The sequence below is a fragment of the Hemiscyllium ocellatum genome, chromosome 38 (assembly GCF_020745735.1).
Source record: "Hemiscyllium ocellatum isolate sHemOce1 chromosome 38, sHemOce1.pat.X.cur, whole genome shotgun sequence".
Classification (NCBI taxonomy): Eukaryota; Metazoa; Chordata; class Chondrichthyes; order Orectolobiformes; family Hemiscylliidae; genus Hemiscyllium; species Hemiscyllium ocellatum.
The window spans coordinates 32,860,970-32,881,069 of record NC_083438.1 but is presented as its reverse complement, the minus strand read 5'-3'; the positions used below and the strand labels follow the sequence as shown (position 1 = coordinate 32,881,069).

Here is a 20,100-nt window from a genome sequence, read left to right as displayed (position 1 = left end):
CCGATGTTTGGGATATAAAGCAGCAGGTCTTTTGAAAGTCAGACAGAGTAACTGTCATCGAGACAGACGGCCATTCAAAGCACTCTCTGTCAAAGATACCTTTCTCATATGAAGCAAAGACAGAAGACAACCCAGGGAGATCTACAGCTGAAAGAAGGATGAGACCGGAAATGACAGCCATGGTGTGGTTTGGAAATTAAGTCGATGCAATTTGAATGTGGGCTTTTTTTAGAACAGCATCTTGTTATAGAGTTATGGGGAGAGCGCAAGCACTTTAGAGAAGGCGGGGGGAGCTAAGAGTTGTGAATGGCTGTGGCTTAACATTCGCTTTTAGAGTTACAGAATAAATTGATATTATTTTTCCTTCAATAGTGCAATTTGGGGGTTTTCTGTCACTCAGACTTTATCAGATTACAAAGCTGAGGTAAGCTTTTCTGGATCAGACAGGTTCACCTTTGTGTTGTAACACGACTCCTGCCCCCACTGTGCACATACACACACATCCCCTCCCCCCCCCCCCACACATACACACACACCACCCTGTGCGTCTCCACACCCCTCACAGTCAACGCACACCTTCACACACCCACACACTCACCCCCGTCCCGCCCGCGCAAGCACACTCTCCCCCATCCCGCCCTCGCACACGCACTCCCCCCGTCACTCCCCTCATGCACACTCCCCCGTCCCTCCCCTCGCGCACACTCCTCCCATCCGTCCCTCCCCTCGCGCACACTCCCCCCGTCTGTCCATCGCACTCACACTCCCCCCCCGTCCGTCCCTCCCCTCGCGCACACTCCTCCTGCCCATCCCTTGCACTCACACTCCCCCCGTCCCGCACCCCAACCCCCCCCCACCCCGAGAAAGCGAGACAGCTTTTGAACCACAAACAGAAACATTAACTTTAATCGATTGAGTCAGCAGAGAGTGGCCCTTCACCACACTCAGAAACAAATCACACCGACTGCTTTGGTGTGACCCAGAGAGTGAGCACCGACGGGGAGTGTGCCCACACATCGCTGCCCTCGGGGAGGGGTGGAGGCTGCTCTAACACACACAGCTGACCACACTCTGGCAGGGGGTGGTGACAGTGTCACGGGATCGTCGCTCTGTCTCGGAGCTCACTGTCTCTCCCCTCACTCCCAAGTCTAAAACCATTCAACGGGTCACTCCCTTCTCCCCATCGGCTCTGTCTCCGTTGGGAGAGTCCACACCAAGTTCCCAGGTCATCCCATTCCCAGTCGGGGGGAGGGGGAGGAAAACACATCAGGAAGAGGGAAATCGAGAATTCTGTCCCTGCCCATCCCTCCAATCCTGAGTCAAAGGGAATTTCAGGAAAAGTGCAAGGAAAGGAGGGGATACTGACCAACGGGTTAAGGGTCTTGGAGCAAATAAATGGTGGATGAGCCAGGGGGGCTAGGAGGGGGCTGAACGGCCTCCAGAGGCCATTCCTTCCCGAAACCTTCCTCACTCCTCCTGGCCCGCAGTGAGAGAGCCAGAGGTGACTGAGCAGTGCTCGAGGTGGGGGGTGGGGGGGGAATATGACCCCAGTGCTGTGTGTGTGTGTGTGTGTGTGTGTGTGTGTGTGTGTGTGTGTGTGTGTGGAGGGGTGGGGATGTTTGAGAGGAGGGTCAATGGAGAGCACAGACATTGCTCCCACATGCGCTGCTCACTGCGACAGGACGGAGCGATCCCGGTCCAAGGCTGACATGGAGCTGTCAGCTCATCCAAGCTCCCGCGACTTGCTGGTGTCGCTCCCGAACCCCTCAACTCCCGAACATCATTCCATCGCTCCGTCCCCTTCCCTCAGCCTCAGGAACACGCCCCAAAATGGGAGATATCCCGCCCGAAAGGGCCGTGTGGGATTCTGCCTCCCAGTTCCCTCAGCGCTGCAGTCCTGGGGAGGGGGCGGGGGGAGGAAAGAGGCGGGTGCGAGGGGAACGGGAACTGACGGGAACGCGCTCCTGGAGAAGGGAATGCCAAGATCCGGGAACAGAGGGAGTCGGATCACTCCGCGCATGCTGCTCTCCTACCCTTCTCCCGAAGGCCAGAGTGGGATCTCCCTCAGAGTCTTCCACACGGAGTGGGGTGGGGAGGGGAGTCACAGCATCACACCCCCTCCACACCACCCCCACCCCCTCCCTCAGGACAACAGACGACTGTACTCGGAGAGAGCGGACGATTTCTTCACCCCATCCCAGATCCGGGCGGCGTAGTGGAACCTTCCGGAAGGAACAGAAGGAAAGAGCTTGTGATTGCAAAGCGACAGCCCCCGGTCTGAGTTGGTCACCCCTCCCCACCCCCCCACCCGTACCCACACCCAACTGAGCATCGCACCGTGCCACCTCCACAACGAGGGATGTGCAGCGGAAGCCACAACCTGCACAGCATGATCCCACATGGGTAAAACCCAATCAGGGTGCCACTTTTTCCAAGTGATTCCAGGTTCAGGAATGAGCTCAGGTCACTGAGCACAGTTTGGTATCATTCCTACTTCAAGCTGGGCAGACTGTAACACCGTCGCACGGAGCTGGTACACTGTTCCTTTAATGTCTCAGCTGAAACTGACTCTCCGACAGTGCCCACTCCCTCAGCACTCACCCTCCGACAGTGCGGCACTCCCTCAGCACTGACCCTCCGACAGCGCGGCGCTCCCTCAGCACTGACCCTCCGACAGTGCGGCGCTCCCTCAGCACTGACCCTCCGACAGCGCGGCGCTCCCTCAGCACTGACCCTCCGACAGTGCCCACTCCCTCAGCACTCACCCTCCGACAGTGCCCACTCCCTCAGCACTCACCCTCCGACAGTGCCCACTCCCTCAGCACTCACCCTCCGACAGTGCGGCACTCCCTCAGCACTGACCCCCCCCGACAGCGCGGCGCTCCCTCAGCACTGACCCTCCGACAGGGCGGCGCTCCCTCAGCAGTGACCCTCCGACAGTGCCCACTCCCTCAGCACTGACCCTCCGACAGTGCGGCACTCCCTCAGCACTGACCCTCCGACAGGGCGGCGCTCCCTCAGCACTGACCCTCCGACAATGCCCACTTCCTCAGCACTGACCCTCCGACAGTGCGACATTCCCTCAGCACTGACCCCCCCGACAGCGCGGCGCTCCCTCAGCACTGATCCTCCGACAGGGCGGCGCTCCCTCAGCACTGACCCTCCGACAGTGCCCACTCCCTCAGCACTGACCCTCCGACAGTGCCCACTCCCTCAGCACTGACCCTCCGACTGTGCGGCACTCCCTCAGCACTGACCCTCCGACTGTGCGGCACTCCCTCAGCACTGACCCTCCGACAGTGCCCACTCCCTCAGCACTGACCCTCCGACAGTGCCCACTCCCTCAGCACTGACCCTCCGACAGTGCCCACTCCCTCAGCACTGACCCTCCGACAGTGCCCACTCCCTCAGCACTGACCCTCCGACAGTGCAGCACTCCCTCAGCACTGACCCTCCGACAGTGCGGCGCTCCCTCAGCACTGACCCTCCGACAGTGCGGCGCTCCCTCAGCACTGACCCTCCGACAGTGCCGCGCTCCCTCAGCACTGACCCTCCGACAGTGCCGCGCTCCCTCAGCACTGACCCTCCGACAGTGTCCACTCCCTCAGCACTGACCCTCCGACAGGGCGGCGCTCCCTCAGCACTAACTCCAGAGGGGTGTGGAGGGAGGTATTGCCTTCTGGCCTCAGTTAGTTTGTAGCATGACAATACGTTGTTAATCACTGTCCTGCTTGCTGGTTGCCATGGCAATCCCCTACAGGCCAATTCTCCTGATAAATCCCTGATGTGAGTCAGTCATAACAAACAGCTGGGAGATACAAGCCCCCATCCTCCCTCCTCTCCCTCCCGTGAACACCCTGAGGAGGGGACTGGCCGATGACCAACGTTGATAATCCATCAAACTTGACACTGATCTGCAGAATCGAGGTCAGCACCAGTGATTACCAACTCAGAGCGGAATAATTGTTCCTGGACGTTCTTTTCCCAGTTTCCCACAGGACCTGGGCCTCACAGATTGGGATCGGCATTTATTGCCTCCCCTGTCCCTAGTTGCCCCCCCTTCACAAGGTGGGGGTGAGCTGCCTTCTTGACCCGCTGCAGCCCATGTGCTGTGGGTAGACCCACAATGCCCCTGAGGGAGGGAATTCCAGGATTCAGACCCAGGAAGGAACGGCCGGTATATTTCCGATTCGGGATGGTGAGGGGAGGGGAACCTGCAGGGGGGTGGTGTTCCCATGTACCTGCTGCCTCTTGTCCTTCCAGATGGAAGTGGCCGTGGGTTTGGAAGGTGCTGCCTGAGGGTCTTTGGTGAGTTTCTGCAGAGGGTCTTGTAGCTGGTACAACACTGCTGTTACTGAGGGGGGGTGGGGGGAGGGAGGGGATGTTACTCACTGCTGTTACTGAGGGGGGGGTGGGGGGGAGGGAGGGGATGGTACACACTGCTGTTACTGGGGGGGGGCGGGGAGGGGGGGGATGGTACACACTGCTGCTACTGAGCGTCGGTGGGGGGAGGGAGGGGGTGGTACACACTGCTGTTACTGAGCGTCGGTGGGGGGGGGATGGTACACACTGCTGTTACTGAGGGTGGGTGGGGGGAGGGAGGGGATGGTACACAGTGCTGTTACTGAGCGTCGGTGGGGGGAAAGAGGAGACGGTACACACTGCTGTTACTGAGGGGGGGTGGGGGGGGAGGGAGGAGATGGTACACACTGCTGTTACTGAGCGTCGGTGGGGAGAGGGAGGGGATGGTACGCACTGCTGTTACTGAGCGATGGTGGGGGAGGGAGGGGATGGTACACACTGCTGTTATTGAGCATCGGTGGGGGTGGGGGGGGGGGGGGGGGGGGGGGAGGGAGGGGACGGTACACACTGCTGCTACTGAGCGTCGGTGGGGGGAGGGAGGGAATGTTTGTGGGTGTGGTGCCAATCCAGCGGGGACTGCTTTGTCCCTGGATGGTGTTGAGCTCCTTGAATGTTGTTGGAGCTGCCCCCTTCCAGGGGCAAGTGGGGAGTATTCCCTCACCCTCCTGCCTTGGGCCTTGTCGATGGTGGGACAGGCTTTGGAGGCAGTCAGGTGGTGAGTTATTTGCTGCAGGATTCCTGGGTGAGGTAGCTCAGTGGTTAGCAGTGCTGCCTCACAGCGCCAGGGACCTGGGTTTGACCCACCCTCAGGGGAATGTCTGTGTGGAGTTTGCACATTCTCCTCGTGTCTGCGTGGGGTTTCCTCCGACACACCAAAGATGTGAAGGTTATGGCAGATTGGCCATGATAAATTACCCATGGTGCCCAGGGATGTGCTGGTTAGGGTGGATTGGCCATGCTAAATTGTCCCATAGTGCCCAGGGATGTGCGGTTAGGGTGGATTGGCCATGCTAAATTGTCCCGTAGTGCCCAAGGATGTGCAGGCTCAGTGCTTATTACCTCTGGGAAGTGCAGGGTCACAGGAATAGGGTGGGGATGAGTGTGGGTGGGATGCTCTTCAGAGGGTCAGTGTAGACTCGACGGGCCTGATGACCTGCTTCCACACGGATTCCCACCTCTGACCTACTCTGGTAACCTTTCTCATCCAGTTCATTTTCTGATCGACGGGCACCCAAAGGATGCTGATAGAGGGCGGGATGCAATGATGGCAAGGTGATGGTTGGACTGTCTTTCATTGGTGATGGTGACTGCCTGGCATTTGCGTGGTGCCAACATTACTGGCCACTTGTCAACCCAAGCCTGGATATTGTCCAGATCTTTGTTGGATTTGGACACGGACAACTTCAGTATCTGAGGAGTCGCGAATAGTGCTGAACACTGCAGCCATGAGTGAACATCCTCACCTCTGACCTTATGATGGAGGGAAGGTCATTGAGGAAGCAGCTGAAGATGGTTGGGCCTAGGACCCTACCCTGAGGGACTCCTGCAGAGGTGGCCGAGATGACTGACCTCCAAGAACCACAACCATCTTCCTATGTGCTAGATATGATTCCAACCAACACGTTTGCTCCAATCCCCACTGATTCCAGTTTCGCTAGGACTCCTTGATGCCACACTCGGTCGAAAACAGACTTAATGTCAAGGGCTGACACACTGACCTCCCCTCTGGAATTCAGAACATTTGTCCACGTTTGAACCAAGGCTGGAATGAGGTCAGGAGCTGAGTGGCCCTGGTGGAACCCAAACTGGGCGTCACTGAGCAGTTACTGCTGAGCTGATGGCGTTGGCGACATGTTATGGATGGTCAAGAAGAAACAGATGGGGAGGCAATCGGTCAATGACATGACACTCCGTCGCCAACCCTGCACCATGCCACAGACACTGGCCAGTCAGAAGGACCCACCCCCAACCAGCCAATCAGAGAGACTGCAGTCTTGTTTGATCAGATTGGCATCCTGTCAGCCAATCAGGCTCCCCCTGGCATTGTCCAATTCTTCAACACTAACATCTCACTCAGCGTTCACAGCAAGGAATAAACAGAGTGGCATTTTTGTTTCTTCTGAAAGGCGTTCCCAATTCGCTTGTCACAGAGACTTCAGCAACCTCTAAATCAGCTGAGAATCTCACTCGCTGCATGAAGAGTGGATCACAAATGACCCACCAGGTCCCGTGAGGCCTACCCACTTATTGACACACATCCCGCCCCACCTCTGCACATTACATCTGGGAGCAGTGCGGCCTACGAGGTAGGCAAGCCTAACTCGAGGATCACCGTGGCAACAGCGCAGGCTGACGAACCAACCTTCCTGAGACGCTAGACATACCACACAGAAACAGGCCACTCGGCCCATCTAGAAGCATTCCTGCTCCACCTAAGCAATCCCTTACCCTCCTCGTCATCACCAATCCCCCCCCCCCCCCACCGCCCCTCCTCAGATCCTCACTCGCTCACGTCCTTATCCACCAGGAAGGACGGTCCTGGCGACTGGGGAGTCCAGAACTAGGTGTCAAGGTAAGGGGTAAGGCTGAGCTGAGGAGAAACAGTGGGGGAGCTCACGGGACTCTCTACCACAGCCACTGGTTGAGGCCAGAATCTTCCTGGTTTCCAAGATGGCTTTAGACTAGGGCTAAAGGGAATGGGGTCAGAAAGTGATCTTATTGAATGGGGCTTTGCAAGGCTGGAATGGCCTACTCCTGTTTTCTACGTTTCCCCCTCCAAATCACGACACAATCCGCCTTCCTGTGGGAACAAACTCCCCCTTTCACTCCACACTCTCAGGGAGGGAGGGTGACGTTGACAGACTGAGATAGCAGGCTGAGCGTAGGGCCGAAGGGGAGTCGGCCTATATACCGGCCACTGCAGCGGACAGCAACTGACAACCGGAAGCGGCAGAGACAAGCCACTATAAATGCCGGAGGAATCAGCACAGAAGCGCTTCACAGGAGGCTTCCAAGCACTGAAGATGTCACCTAGACAGGGGACGAAACGTTTGCACCAAAAACTCCCAGCTCGGCGAACAGAACCACAACAACAAGCACCCGAGCTACAAATCTTCTCCCAAACTTTGAAGGGGAGTCCTTACCAGTTTTTCTCGGTGAGGATGGTGTGAGAGAGCTGAGGCCGGCACATGGACAGGATCTGGCTCCTCAGTTTGCCCACCAGAGACTGGAAGCTGGGGTGACCTTTGTAACCCGGAAGCAGTGAGAACAGAGATATCCCTCCGGTCCCTGTGCGCGCGAAGGAAGGAAAAACCTCACTGTTAGCAAAGGCCAAAAGACAGACAAAGCTCACAATTGTCACACTGACATCTCAAAGCCAAAAGAATTGAAGGCTTTGGAGAAGGTAAAGAACCCTCATTGCAGGAGACCCAAAAGCCAACTTACACCCAGCACCATCTCCCACCCACAACACATCGAGGGCCGAAGGGCCTGGCCTGTGCTGTGCTGTACTGTTCAAACATAAGCAAAAAAGACACAGATCCCAATGTGCTGACTCAGGGATATTGAAGGGTTTGAACTATAGGGAGAGTTTGAACAGGCTGGGGCTGTTTTCCCTGGAGCATCGGAGGCTGAGGGGGTGACCTTACAGAGGTTTATAAAATCATGAGGGGTATGGATAGGATGAACAGCCAAGATCTTTTCCCCAGGGTGGGGGAGTCCAGAACTAGAAGGTATAGGTTTAGGGTGAGAGGGGAAAGATATAAAAGGGACCTAAGGGGCAGCTTTTTCACACAGAGGGTGGTACGTGTGTGGAATGAGCTGCCAGAGGATGTGGTGGAGGCTGGTACAATTACAGCATTTAAGAGGCATTTGGATGGGTATATGAATAGGAAGGGTTTGGAGGGATATGGGCCGGGTGCTGGCAGGTGGGACTAGATTGGGTTGGGATATCTGGGTCAGCATGGACAGGTCGGACTGAAGGGTCTGTTTCCCTGCTGTACGTCTGTATCGTTCTTAGGGGTAAAGGGATCAAAGGGGAGAGCAGGGACTGAGTTGGATGGTCAGCCATGGTCCTATCGAAGGGCTGAATGGCCTTCTCCAGCTCCTATCTTCTACGTTTTCAGGTTGCCCCTGCAAGAGACCCAAAAGCCAATTTGCAAACAGCCCCAGCTCCCACCCTCAACGCGTGGAGGGCCGAATGGCCTGGACTATACTGTTCAATCACAAGACCCAGAGTCCAATGTGCTGATTCGGGCACAGATACTGGCCCCAGGACACAGGGATGAATCCTCCCACGTATTCCCAGATGCTTGCTGTTCTTCAACAGAGCGTCAGTGGGATCGCGTTCTCTCTTTCTGACCTTGAGGTCTGGTTGAAACCCCTCAGAGTTCGGGTCCGGGGATAGGACACGAGAGGTGGATGAATCCAGTGGTGGGCACAGGGAGCTCCGCACTCTCTGAGGTACCGTGTTCCTGAGGGAACCGAGGTCTGATTCAGCAGCCATGTTCAAGGACCCCTGGCCACCATTAGGAGAGAGTGTGGATGGATACGTTTTCTGGGGACAATTACTTATCCCTCAACAGACATGGAAACTAGGAATTGATGCAGGTTGTGGGAACTTACTGACAGCATTCCTGTTCCTACCTTTCCTGCGAGTGATCAACTTCCCAAAAAACAGAACCACCTCAGTAGTTACAAACATCTCGGAGGGTCTGATTTCTGTAGACAGTAAGTGTTGTTGTACACGATGCTTGGAAAAGTACAGCACACAGTGGGGACTTCTGGCTGGTTTCTCCGTGAGGGTGATGGTCTGTTTGGATATTTCACAGCCTGCATGTGACCTTTGGCTGCCTGTTCTCTCGAGTGGCCCCAAAGGGACCAGGGAGACACTTTCACACGCCCTTACTTCCTGGGTTTGTTCGGGGATTTGCGGCCGATGTTACAGACGTTGCTACAGTGACAGCAGACCAGTGGCTGGGATTTCTGCCATCAGGAACTCACTCGCAACCCCTCAAAGCCTGGCTGTTACTGGTAAGGCATGGGGCAGGCGTGTGAGGGAATCATGGCCTCTGCGGGATTTGATAGCTGAGTGTCGAGGGAGCTTTACTCTGTATCTAACCCTGTACTGTCCCTGTCCTGGGAGTGTTTGATGGGGGGCAGTGTAGAGGGAGCTTTACTCTGTATCTAACCCTGTACTGTCCCTGTCCTGGGAGTGTTTGATGGGGGACAGTGTTGAGGGAGCTTTACTCTGTATCTAACCCCGTGCTGTCCCTGTCCTGGGAGTGTTTGATGGGGGACAGTGTAGATGGAGCTTTACTCTGTATCTGTTTAGAATAGATTAGATTAGACTTACAGTGTGGAAACAGGCCCTTCGGCCCAACAAGTCCACACCGACCCGCCGAAGCGCAACCCACCCATACCCCTACATTTACCCCTTACCTAACACTACGGGCAATTTAGCATGGCCAATTCACCTGACCCGCACATCTTTGGACTGTGGGAGGAAACCGGAGCACCCGGAGGAAACCCACGCAGACACGGGGAGAACGTGCAAACTCCACACAGTCAGTCGCCTGAGTCGGGAATCGAACCCGGGTCTCAGGTGCTGTGAGGCAGCAGTGCTAACCACTGTGCTACTGTGCTGCCCTAACCCTGTACTGTCCCTGTCCTGGGAGTGTTTGATGGAGGGACAGCGTAGAGGGAGCTTTACTCTGTATCTAACCCTGTGCTGTCCCTGTCCTGGGAGTGTTTGATGAGGGACAGTGTAGAGGGAGCTTTACTCTGTATCTAACCCCGTGCTGTCCCTGTCCTGGGAGTGTTTGATGAGGGACAGTGTAGAGGGAGCTTTAATCTGTATCTAACCCCGTGCTGTCCCTGTCCTGGGAGTGTTTGATGAGGGACAGTGTAGAGTGACTTGGAGCAGTGCACTGGCCATTGTTCCTTTCAAATACAGGTTCGAAGGGTCCGAGGAACGGTCGTCTTACCAGCTCTGACCAGGTTCTCCTCCACCTCACTCTCCATCACCGGGAGGAGAAACAAGTTGACCTCTGACTCCAGGAAGTCATTGCTCAGCCCAGGAAAGATGTTGCAGTCCAACATGGAGAGTGTACCTGAGGTGAACAGGGAATGCTGTGAGCAAAATGATCTGGCCCGACCGGGAAACGAGTAAACACTGGGCTGACTGCAACAGCCGGCTGCAAGAGGTGACCAACACCGGGCCGGGGGTCAATCCGATGGGATTTAATGGATGTAAACAGGTGACGCCACAATGGAATCCCACCACACCTGGCGACGATAGAGACCCCCTCCCGCCTCTTCCAGGCAGCGCATGGCAGATCACAACAACTCATCCAGCCCCTCCCCCACCTCCTCTGAGGTCACTTCCTGATTCTCTCCAATCCATGTCCCTCTGTTGACTGACCCACCTAGAGAAGGGGTCTCCCTCATCGACTCGATTGAGCGCACCTTCACCCCCGCCCGCCCCCAAGCATTCTGAATGCCACAATTCAATCTCCCCCTGACCCTTTCCCAGCTCCGAAATGGGGGTGTTGGGGGGCGGGAGGATCCCAGCTTCTCCTGGTCTCTCCGTGGGAATGCCACACCTCCCCCCCACCCTGCCCCCTCTGCACCCTGGGTCCCTCTCCCGGTCAATCTCCTCCAGCCCTTCTTGCGGAGACTCTGGCGGCGTTCCCGAAGCGTGCAGAGTGCCGAATGGGACACGGTGTTCCGGCTGAGTGCAAACCGAGCGGTTTCTGACGGGATCGGCCCAGGTCACTCGCAACCCAGGCCACCATGGCCAGGATTCTGCCTGTGCTCTTTCACGAGCGAACTCAACTCATCTGGTCAGAGAGATGTCCAGCACAGAAACAGACCCTTTGGTCCAACCCGTCCATGCCGACCCAGATATCCCAACCCAATCTAGTCCCACCTGCCAGCACCCGGCCCATATCCCCCCAAACCCTTCCTATTCATATACCCATCCAGATGCCTCTTAAATGTTGTAATTGTACCAGCCTCCACCACATCCTCTGGCAGCTCATTCCATACACGTACCACCCTCTGTGTGAAAAAGCTGCCCCTTAGGTCTCTTTTATATCTTTCCCCTCTCACCCTAAACCTATGCCCCTTTAGTTCTGGACTCCCTGACCCCAGGGAAAAGACTTTGTCTATTTACCCTATCCATGCCCCTCATAATTTTATAAACCTCTATAAGGGTCACCCCTCAGCCTCTGACGCTCCAGGGAAAACAGCTCCAGCCTGTTCAGCTTCTCCCTGTAGCTCAGATCCTCCAACCCTGGCAACAGCCTTGTAAATCTTTTCTGAACCCTTTCAAGTTTCACAACATCTTTCCGATAGGAAGGAGACCAGAATTGCACACAATATTCCAACAGTGGCCTAACCAATATCCTGTACATCCGCAACATGACCTCCCCAGCTCCTATACTCCATCTGTAAAGCTCCCTCTACGCCAGGCTGGTTAAACTGCTGGTCACAGAGAGTCCACTCCAATGGGAGCAGGAATGTTGGGATGAACCCCTCCCCAACCCCTCCATGACCATCCTTGTCCCAGTCAAACCCCGTTACCTTTATACTTGAGGTGGGAGTGCAGCATCAGTTTGTCAATGACTGTGTGCATCTTCTTGAGGTTGCGTGGGCAGAAGTCGTCCCGCCTGGCCTTATTCTGCACGAAAACTGCTCGGAACGGAAACATTGAGGGAGTCAAACCAGCCAATGCAGGAGACTGGGGCTGGCCCAAATCAGTCAGATGTCGCGAGTGCCCACCCTCCCGGGATCAGCTGCTGCCCACAAAACGTGGCAGCTACGTTCGGGATGGTCCAGCACCACGGGGGCGCGGGCAGGAGGCTGGTCGTCCCCACAGGAGCCACTCTCTCTCACCCTCAGGAACAGCTCCCCTCCTAACCTTTTCCCTGAGGATTATGGTCCAACTTTTCCCTATGGATTATAGTCCGACTCCCTCTTTTGGAGCGCACCACCAGAACGGTTTCTCAGGCAACAGGCTCTCGGTCCTAACCCCATCAACAGGGAGAGGGTCTCCTTATCCAATCTGCCCACTGACTCTCCCCACCGGCCCCCATCCTCAGTGGTTCTGACCACCTGGATCAAACTTCCTCTACCTCAAGGAGAGCAGGCCCAGTGTCTCCGATCCAGCCACGTGCCTGAGGACTCAAAAGACATGGAACAATTCCCGGCATCGTCCCTCGGCCGCTCTGTAACGCCACATGGATTGGGGGGGCATTAACCCGGACCAGGGAAGGGGGGGGGCACAGAGAGCCCCCGGCCCAGCAGCTCATCCCAGAGACGGTGTCCTCAGCAGAGCTGCACTCCCACACACCCCTCAGCAACCCTGGGGAGACACAAGGGCCAACAGCCAGAGGAGGTTACAGCGATAGGGAGGGGGTGTAGGGGCCGGAGGGGGTTACAGAGATAGGGAGGGGGTGTAGGGGCCGGAGGGGGTTACAGAGATAGGGAGGGGGTTACAGAGATAGGGAGGTGTATAGGGGCTGGAGGGGGGTTACAGAGATAGGGAGGGGGTGTAGGGGCCGGAGGGGGTTACAGAGATGAGGGGGCTTTAGGGGCAGCATTCTGGATGAGCTGCACCTTTCCGGTGAGGTGGGAAATGAAAGCTGGAATCGTGTTGCTCAGGAGGGTGGGAGGCGAGGAGACGCAGTCTGAGGTGAATCATAACTGGATCAGCTCCTCACGGAGGGCTCCTGCCCCTCTGAAAACCCAGATATCCTCTCATACGCCCCGCAGTCTCTGTGCTACTGCAGCTCCATGCTGACACTGCAACCCCTCAGCCTGGGAGCCTCAGTAACTCTCAGCGTTGCGGCCTGCATTTACAGGATTCTGAGCCGGGGAATGAGAGCTGTTCTGGTTCACTACGCGACGGGGTAACGCGCCCCTGTGTGCCCTGACTGAGTGAAGCAGCTCTCTGATATCCAGGGCCGTTTGCTGCACTGCTCAGCTCAGTCACAGACGCTGATCTGGGAGGCTCCCTCTGTACTTACTGATGTTCGGGTAATATTCCGACCCTTCGTCCGAACCCGGGCCCCCGCTCGACTCGTGACTTGGCGAGGGAGTGGAAGGTTTCAGCATCTCCGCTGTCTGCAGGAACCTGAGAGAGCGAGAACGTCGCCCGTCATTATTCACTCTCCTTCTGACCTCTCAGGGTCAAGTACCCCCCACTGCCCTCTGGGAACGCAACCAAGCCTGACCTTTGGCACCGAGCGCCCTCCAGAACAGCAGGCACCGGGCAGAGATTGCGGTGATCTGTCGAAAGAGTCGGGGGCTGGGGATGCAGGGTCATGCCCACACTGAGCTGGAGATCCCCGGGAGTAAGCTGTCGGTCTGTCTGACCCTTAACCTGTGTGTCAGTCTCTGTGCATATCTCCCTGGCTCTCTCAATGCCACTCATTCTGTCTGCATCTGCCCGTTGCTCCACACCTTGGTCCCTTTGTTAACCTGAATCTCACTTCTTGTCACTCTCTGCAGGAACTCCGAGATCACAGAGTGCTGTACGGTTTACAGGAGGTGACAGAGAAAAAAGGGGTTGTAGATGCTGGACGGGTTTCCTCAGACAGGGACCAGTCTCTGACAGTCACAGAGTCACCCGCCTGCCTGCTCAACTGTGGAGCCCTGTCAGAGGGTCAGAGCCGAGGGAGCGCCGCACTGTCGGAGGGTCGGAGCCGAGGGAGCGCCGCACTGTCGGAGGGTCGGTGCCGAGGGAGCGCCGCACTGTCGGAGGGTCGGTGCCGAGGAAGCGCCGCACTGTCGGAGGGTCGGTGCCGAGGGAGCGCCGCACTGTCGGAGGGTCGGTGCCGAGGGAGCGCCGCACTGTCGGAGGGTCGGTGCCGAGGGAGCGCCGCACTGTCGGAGGGTCGGCGCCGAGGGAGCGCCGCACCGTCAGAGGGTCAGTGCTGAGGGAGCGCCGCACCGTTAGAGGGTCAGCGCCGAGGGAGTGGGCACTGTCGGAGGGTCAGCGCTGAGGGAGCGCCGCACTGTCGGAGGGTCAGTGCTGAGGGAGCGCCGCACTGTCGGAGGATCACTGCCGAGGGAATGCCGCACTGTCGGAGGGTCACTGCTGAGGGAGTGCCGCACTGTCGGAGGGTCAGCGCTGAGGGAGTGCCGCACTGTCGGAGGTACCATCTTCCTGAAGAGACATGAAACAAAGGACCTGTCCGCCATCGCTGGTGTGCGTAAGGATTCCCACGCCTGCAACTTGGGTCTCTCTACAAATGCGCATCATCGTCCCCCCACCAACATCTGCGACTCTGTCTCTCTCCCCCCTCCCCGGACCCGCTGACCCACAATCTAACTGCTTTCCCAGGCAGCTCTCCATCAACATGGGCTGAGCGAGCCTCGTTCCCATGGACCTGGGACTTGCAGCCAACATCCCACTGGATCAGCATTTCCTGGAATGTGTCCTCGACCAAGTTCTGACAGGACTCGGAGTTCCAGGACAGCGAGGGGTGGGGGCTGAGCTGTGGCTGCTGAGAGACTGGGATTAACGCTGGCTGGAGTGGTTCACTGTGTGGAGTCCTGGTCACTCTCCCGCAGGGAGTATACCCTCACCCTGGGCCAGGGACAACACGGACTCCCTCAGACTGACCACTCAAGGGGACTGAAGCTTTATGCTGTGACAAGATACTCTGCAGAAGGGGCCTGGACTTGATTTCACTCGAATGAATGATTGAAATCATAGGAATCCCAACACAGTGTGGAAGCAGGCCATTCGGCCCCTCACGGTCACGCCAACCCACCGATGAGCATCCAATCCAGACCCCATCCTCATAATCCTGCATTTCCCATGGTTAACTCATCCAATCTGCTCATCCTTGGGCATTATGGGTAATTTAGCATGGCCAATCCACCCTAACCTACACATCCCTGAGCACTATGGGTAATTTACCACAGCCAATCCACCCTAACCTACACATCCCTGAGCACTATGGGTAATTTACCACAGCCAATCCACCCTAACCTACACATCCCTGAGCACTATGGGTAATTTAGCAGAGAGAGACAGAGGGTCATTGACAAGCTACAAATGTGATGATGCTGTGTCTTTGGGGTGAATTGTTTTACTCTCCCTCTCTCAGCTGTGATTGAATTTGTCCAACCCCCTGTCCCACCCTCCTGTCTCCACTCCATCCCCCATCCTCACCCGTCTCCCCCACCGATCTCCCCACCATTATTCCATCCTCAACCGTCACCCATCTCCCCCATTGGTTCGCCCTGGTGTCTCCCCATCTCCCCCCGTTCCCCCATTGGTTCGCCCTGGTATCTCTCCCCATCTCCCCCCGTTCCCCCATTGGTTCGCCCTGGTATCTCTCCCCATCTCCCCCCGTTCCCCCATTGGTTCGCCCTGGTATCTCTCCCCATCTCCCCCCGTTCCCCCATTGGTTCGCCCTTGTGTCTCTCCCCATCTCCCCCCGTTCCCCCATTGGTTCGCCCTTGTGTCTCTCCCCATCTCCCCCCGTTCCCCCATTGGTTCGCCCTTGTGTCTCTCCCCATCTCCCCCCGTTCCCCCATTGGTTCGCCCTTGTGTCTCTCCCCATCTCCCCCCGTTCCCCCATTGGTTCGCCCTTGTGTCTCTCCCCATCTCCCCCCGTTCCCCCATTGGTTCGCCCTTGTGTCTCTCCCCATCTCCCCCCGTTCCCCCATTGGTTCGCCCTTGTGTCTCTCCCCATCTCCCCCCGTTCCCCCATTGGTTCGCCCTTGTGTCTCTCCCCATCTCCCCCCGTTCCCCCATTGGTTCGCCCTTGTGTCTCTCCCCATCTCCCCCCGTTCCCCCATTGGTTCGCCCTTGTGTCTCTCCCCATCTCCCCCCGTTCCCCCATTGGTTCGCCCTTGTGTCTCTCCCCATCTCCCCCCGTTCCCCCATTGGTTCGCCCTTGTGTCTCTCCCCATCTCCCCCCGTTCCCCCATTGGTTCGCCCTTGTGTCTCTCCCCATCTCCCCCCGTTCCCCCATTGGTTCGCCCTTGTGTCTCTCCCCATCTCCCCCCGTTCCCCCATTGGTTCGCCCTTGTGTCTCTCCCCATCTCCCCCCGTTCCCCCATTGGTTCGCCCTTGTGTCTCTCCCCATCTCCCCCCGTTCCCCCATTGGTTCGCCCTTGTGTCTCTCCCCATCTCCCCCCGTTCCCCCATTGGTTCGCCCTTGTGTCTCTCCCCATCTCCCCCCGTTCCCCCATTGGTTCGCCCTTGTGTCTCTCCCCATCTCCCCCCGTTCCCCCATTGGTTCGCCCTTGTGTCTCTCCCCATCTCCCCCCGTTCCTCCATTGGTTCGCCCTTGTGTCTCTCCCCATCTCCCCCCGTTCCCCCATTGGTTCGCCCTTGTGTCTCTCCCCATCTCCCCCCGTTCCCCCATTGGTTCGCCCTTGTGTCTCTCCCCATCTCCCCCCGTTCCCCCATTGGTTCGCCCTTGTGTCTCTCCCCATCTCCCCCCGTTCCCCCATTGGTTCGCCCTTGTGTCTCTCCCCATCTCCCCCCGTTCCCCCATTGGTTCGCCCTTGTGTCTCTCCCCATCTCCCCCCGTTCCCCCACTGGTTCGCCCTTGTGTCTCTCCCCATCTCCCCCCGTTCCCCACTGGTTCGCCCTTGTCTCTCTCCCGATATGGCGTGTGCCTGGCCTCACTGTGCCCTCCCTGAGCTGGCACCCTGTGTGGTCAGTGCCCCCCTGGGCTGCAGGCTGCTCCTACCTGTACAGGTTGAGGTCGGTGAACCAATCCTGGACCAGGAGCACTGCATGGCACACGGTGAACAGGAAGGCAGTCATCTGCAGAGACTGCGGGGGCAAGGGACACCATACGTTAGACAACAGGCAGGGCAGGGGCACTGCTCAACTGGACAGGGCAAGGGGAAGGAGGGAGGCTGAGGGGGAGGGGGAGGGGAAAAGACAGGTATGGGGGAAACTAGTGCGAGGGGAGGAGGGGGCAGAGACGGGCGGAGGGGAGACGGGCGAAGGGGAGCAGGAAGTGAGCGATGAGGATGGGAGAGTTGTGCATTCTGGGTGGGTACGCCGGGCAGTCTCCCTGGGGACAGGAGCGAACATGACACCGTTAACACACGCTGGGGGCTCAAGGTACCTGCATCTCCACGTAGGTGTGCGGCAGACTGTACTCCGGAGGGAGTTTACGATCATTATTGATCAGGTGATCGAGTACAGCGGGACTCAAAATAGGCTGCAGGAGCAAAGGGAAAAGAATGACAGTTAACGTCCGTCCCACTGCTCAAATACAACGGAGCAGGAACCACCACACAAGAGACCAGACTGAGGAAAGCAAGCCCTATCGCGAGACACAGCGACCTCACTGATATCAGTCATCTCCATTGTACAATATCACAGATCAAAAATTCACAACCTCCGAACCTGAGTGTCCAGGAATATGATGCGTTCCTGGGTAATGAAGAAGTCAATCCCGTTTGTCTGGTTCCCACCGCGTTCCTTAATCTCTTGGGTCTGGGCTCGGAACACATACGCCCTTCGAAAACAAAAACAGAAACCGCTTGTGAGGGAACAGCCTGGCCTTTCACCGAACTCTCTGCTCAAGGGGACTACCGTGAACACACGCAACAAGCTCAAACCATACACACACACATCAGACAGAGTAAACACATGCACACGCTCCAAACGTGGTGGCGGTGAAAGGTCAAACACACCAGCGTGCGCGCGCACACTAAACAGAAAAGTACGCAAGATTATAAGATATAGGAGCAGAAATGAGGCCATTCAGCCCATCGAGTCTGATCCACCATTCAACCATGGCTGATATGCTTCTCACTCCCATTCTCCTGCTTCCTCCATGTACCTTTTGATGCCCCCCAGTAATCGGTAATAGACCCTTCAGCCCACCTCATCCATGCTGACCAGATATCCTAACCTACTCTACTCCCACTTGCCAGCACCCGGCCCATATCCCTCCAAACCCTTCCTATTCATATACCCATCCAGATGCCTTTTAAATGTTGCAATTGTACCAGCCCCCACCACTTCCTCTGGCAGCTCATTCCATACACGTACCACCCTCTGTGTGAAAACGTTGTCCCTCAGATATCTTTTCCCTCTCGCCCTGTGCCCTCTAGTTCTGGACTCCCCCACCCCAGGAAAAGACTTGTCTGTTTACGCTATCTGTGCCCCCCATGATTTTATAAACCTCTATAAAGGTCACCCCTCAGCCTCTGACGCTCCAGGGAAAACAGTGCCGGGTAGACAGGGTGCTTTCAGTCTTCAGAAAACTGAGTTCAGGAGTTGGGACGTCACGCTGCAGTTGTACAAGACACTGGTAACACCACTTTAGGGAAACTCTGTCGCAAACACACGCAATGACTTGGCCTCCACAGCCTTCTGTGGCAGTGAGTCCCACTGGGGAGGTGATGGTCTATTGCAGTTATCACTGGACTGTTCATCCAGAGATCCAGATAACATTCCGAGGATCTGGGTGCAAATCCAGTTTTAATAAAAAGCTGGCATTAAGATTCCAATGACGACCATTGCCAATTTTCGGAAAAATCCATCTGGTTCACAAATGTCCATTTGAGAACCAAACCGCCATCTTTACCTGGTCTGGACCTACAGAGAACTCCAGACCTACAGCAATATGGCTGACTCTCAGTTGCCCTCTGGGAGGGGCAATAAACACTAGGGTAGACAGCGGTGCCCTTAACCCGTGAATGAATTGTTTTAACAGATTCCCTACCCTCCGGCTGAAGAAATTCGTCCACATCGTCCCTCCACTCAGAGGCTGTGCCCTCGGGTCCTTGTTTATCGGAAATATTATTTCCCCATCAGTCTGTCCCAGCCCCTCAGTATGCTGTAAGATTCAATCAGCCATTCCCCACTCTGCTGCTCCTTATCCTTCCAAAACCTATCGAGTACAGCCCGAGTCCTCAACCACAACTCATCAATTCTGGTCTCCTTCCTATCGCAAAGATGTTGTGAAACTTGAAAGGGTTCAGAAAAGCTTTACAAGGATGTTGCCCAGGGTTTGAGGATCTGAGCTATAGGGAGAGGTTGAACAGGCTGGGGCTGTTTTCCCTGGAGCGTCAGAGGCTGAGGGGTGACCTTGTAGAGGTTTACAACATTATGAGGGGCTTGGATAGGATAAATAGACAAAGTATTTTCCCTGGGGTGGGGGAGTCCAGAACTATAGAGGCATAGGTTTAGGGTGAGAGGGGGAAGATATAGAAGACTTCTATGAGGCAACTTTTTCACGCAGAGGGTGGTACGTGTATGGAATGAGCTGCCAGAGGAAGTGGTGGAGGCTGGTACAATTGCAACATTTAAGAGGCATCTGGATGGGTATATGAATAGGAAGGGTTTGGAGGGATATCGGCCAGGTACTGGCAGGTGGGACTAGATTGGGTTGGGATATCTGGTCGGCATGGACGGGTTGGACCGAAGCGTCTGTTTCTGTGCTGGACATCTCTATGACTCTGTGCAACAAACCCTTCATCTCTGGACATCAACCCTCCCTCTGAATCCCCCTCCAAAGTCAGCACATCCTGCCTTAGAAAGGGGGCCCAAAACTGCTCGCAATACTCCAAGTGAGGTTTGACCAGAGCCTTATACAGGACATCTCTACCATTGTACTTCAGCCCTCTGGAAATGAAAGCTAACATTGCCTTCCGAACCTGCCAAACCAACCTCTTAACCTGAAGAGAATCCTGAACTAGGGAGTCCCAAATCCCATCAAGTTTCAGATTTCCAAAGCCGATCTC

At 56.4% G+C, this 20,100-nt stretch overlaps 1 protein-coding gene across 2 annotated transcripts in view; it reads right to left on the bottom strand.

Annotated features, from left to right (window-relative positions):
• Nucleotides 1-876: 876 nt before the first annotated feature.
• Nucleotides 877-20,100, bottom strand: part of smg9 (SMG9 nonsense mediated mRNA decay factor) — a 42,893-nt gene continuing 23,669 nt past the window's right edge. For both annotated transcript variants that reach the window (XM_060852640.1, XM_060852641.1), the window contains exons 7-14: nt 17,753-17,864; nt 17,469-17,564; nt 17,082-17,167; nt 13,392-13,498; nt 11,947-12,054; nt 10,347-10,472; nt 7,506-7,650; nt 877-2,222 (exon numbers count right to left, since the gene is read on the bottom strand). In XM_060852640.1, coding sequence (XP_060708623.1) covers nt 2,144-2,222; nt 7,506-7,650; nt 10,347-10,472; nt 11,947-12,054; nt 13,392-13,498; nt 17,082-17,167; nt 17,469-17,564; nt 17,753-17,864 — 859 coding nt within the window. In that variant the 3' untranslated portion in view covers nt 877-2,143. The remainder of the gene's footprint in view (nt 2,223-7,505; nt 7,651-10,346; nt 10,473-11,946; nt 12,055-13,391; nt 13,499-17,081; nt 17,168-17,468; nt 17,565-17,752; nt 17,865-20,100) is intronic.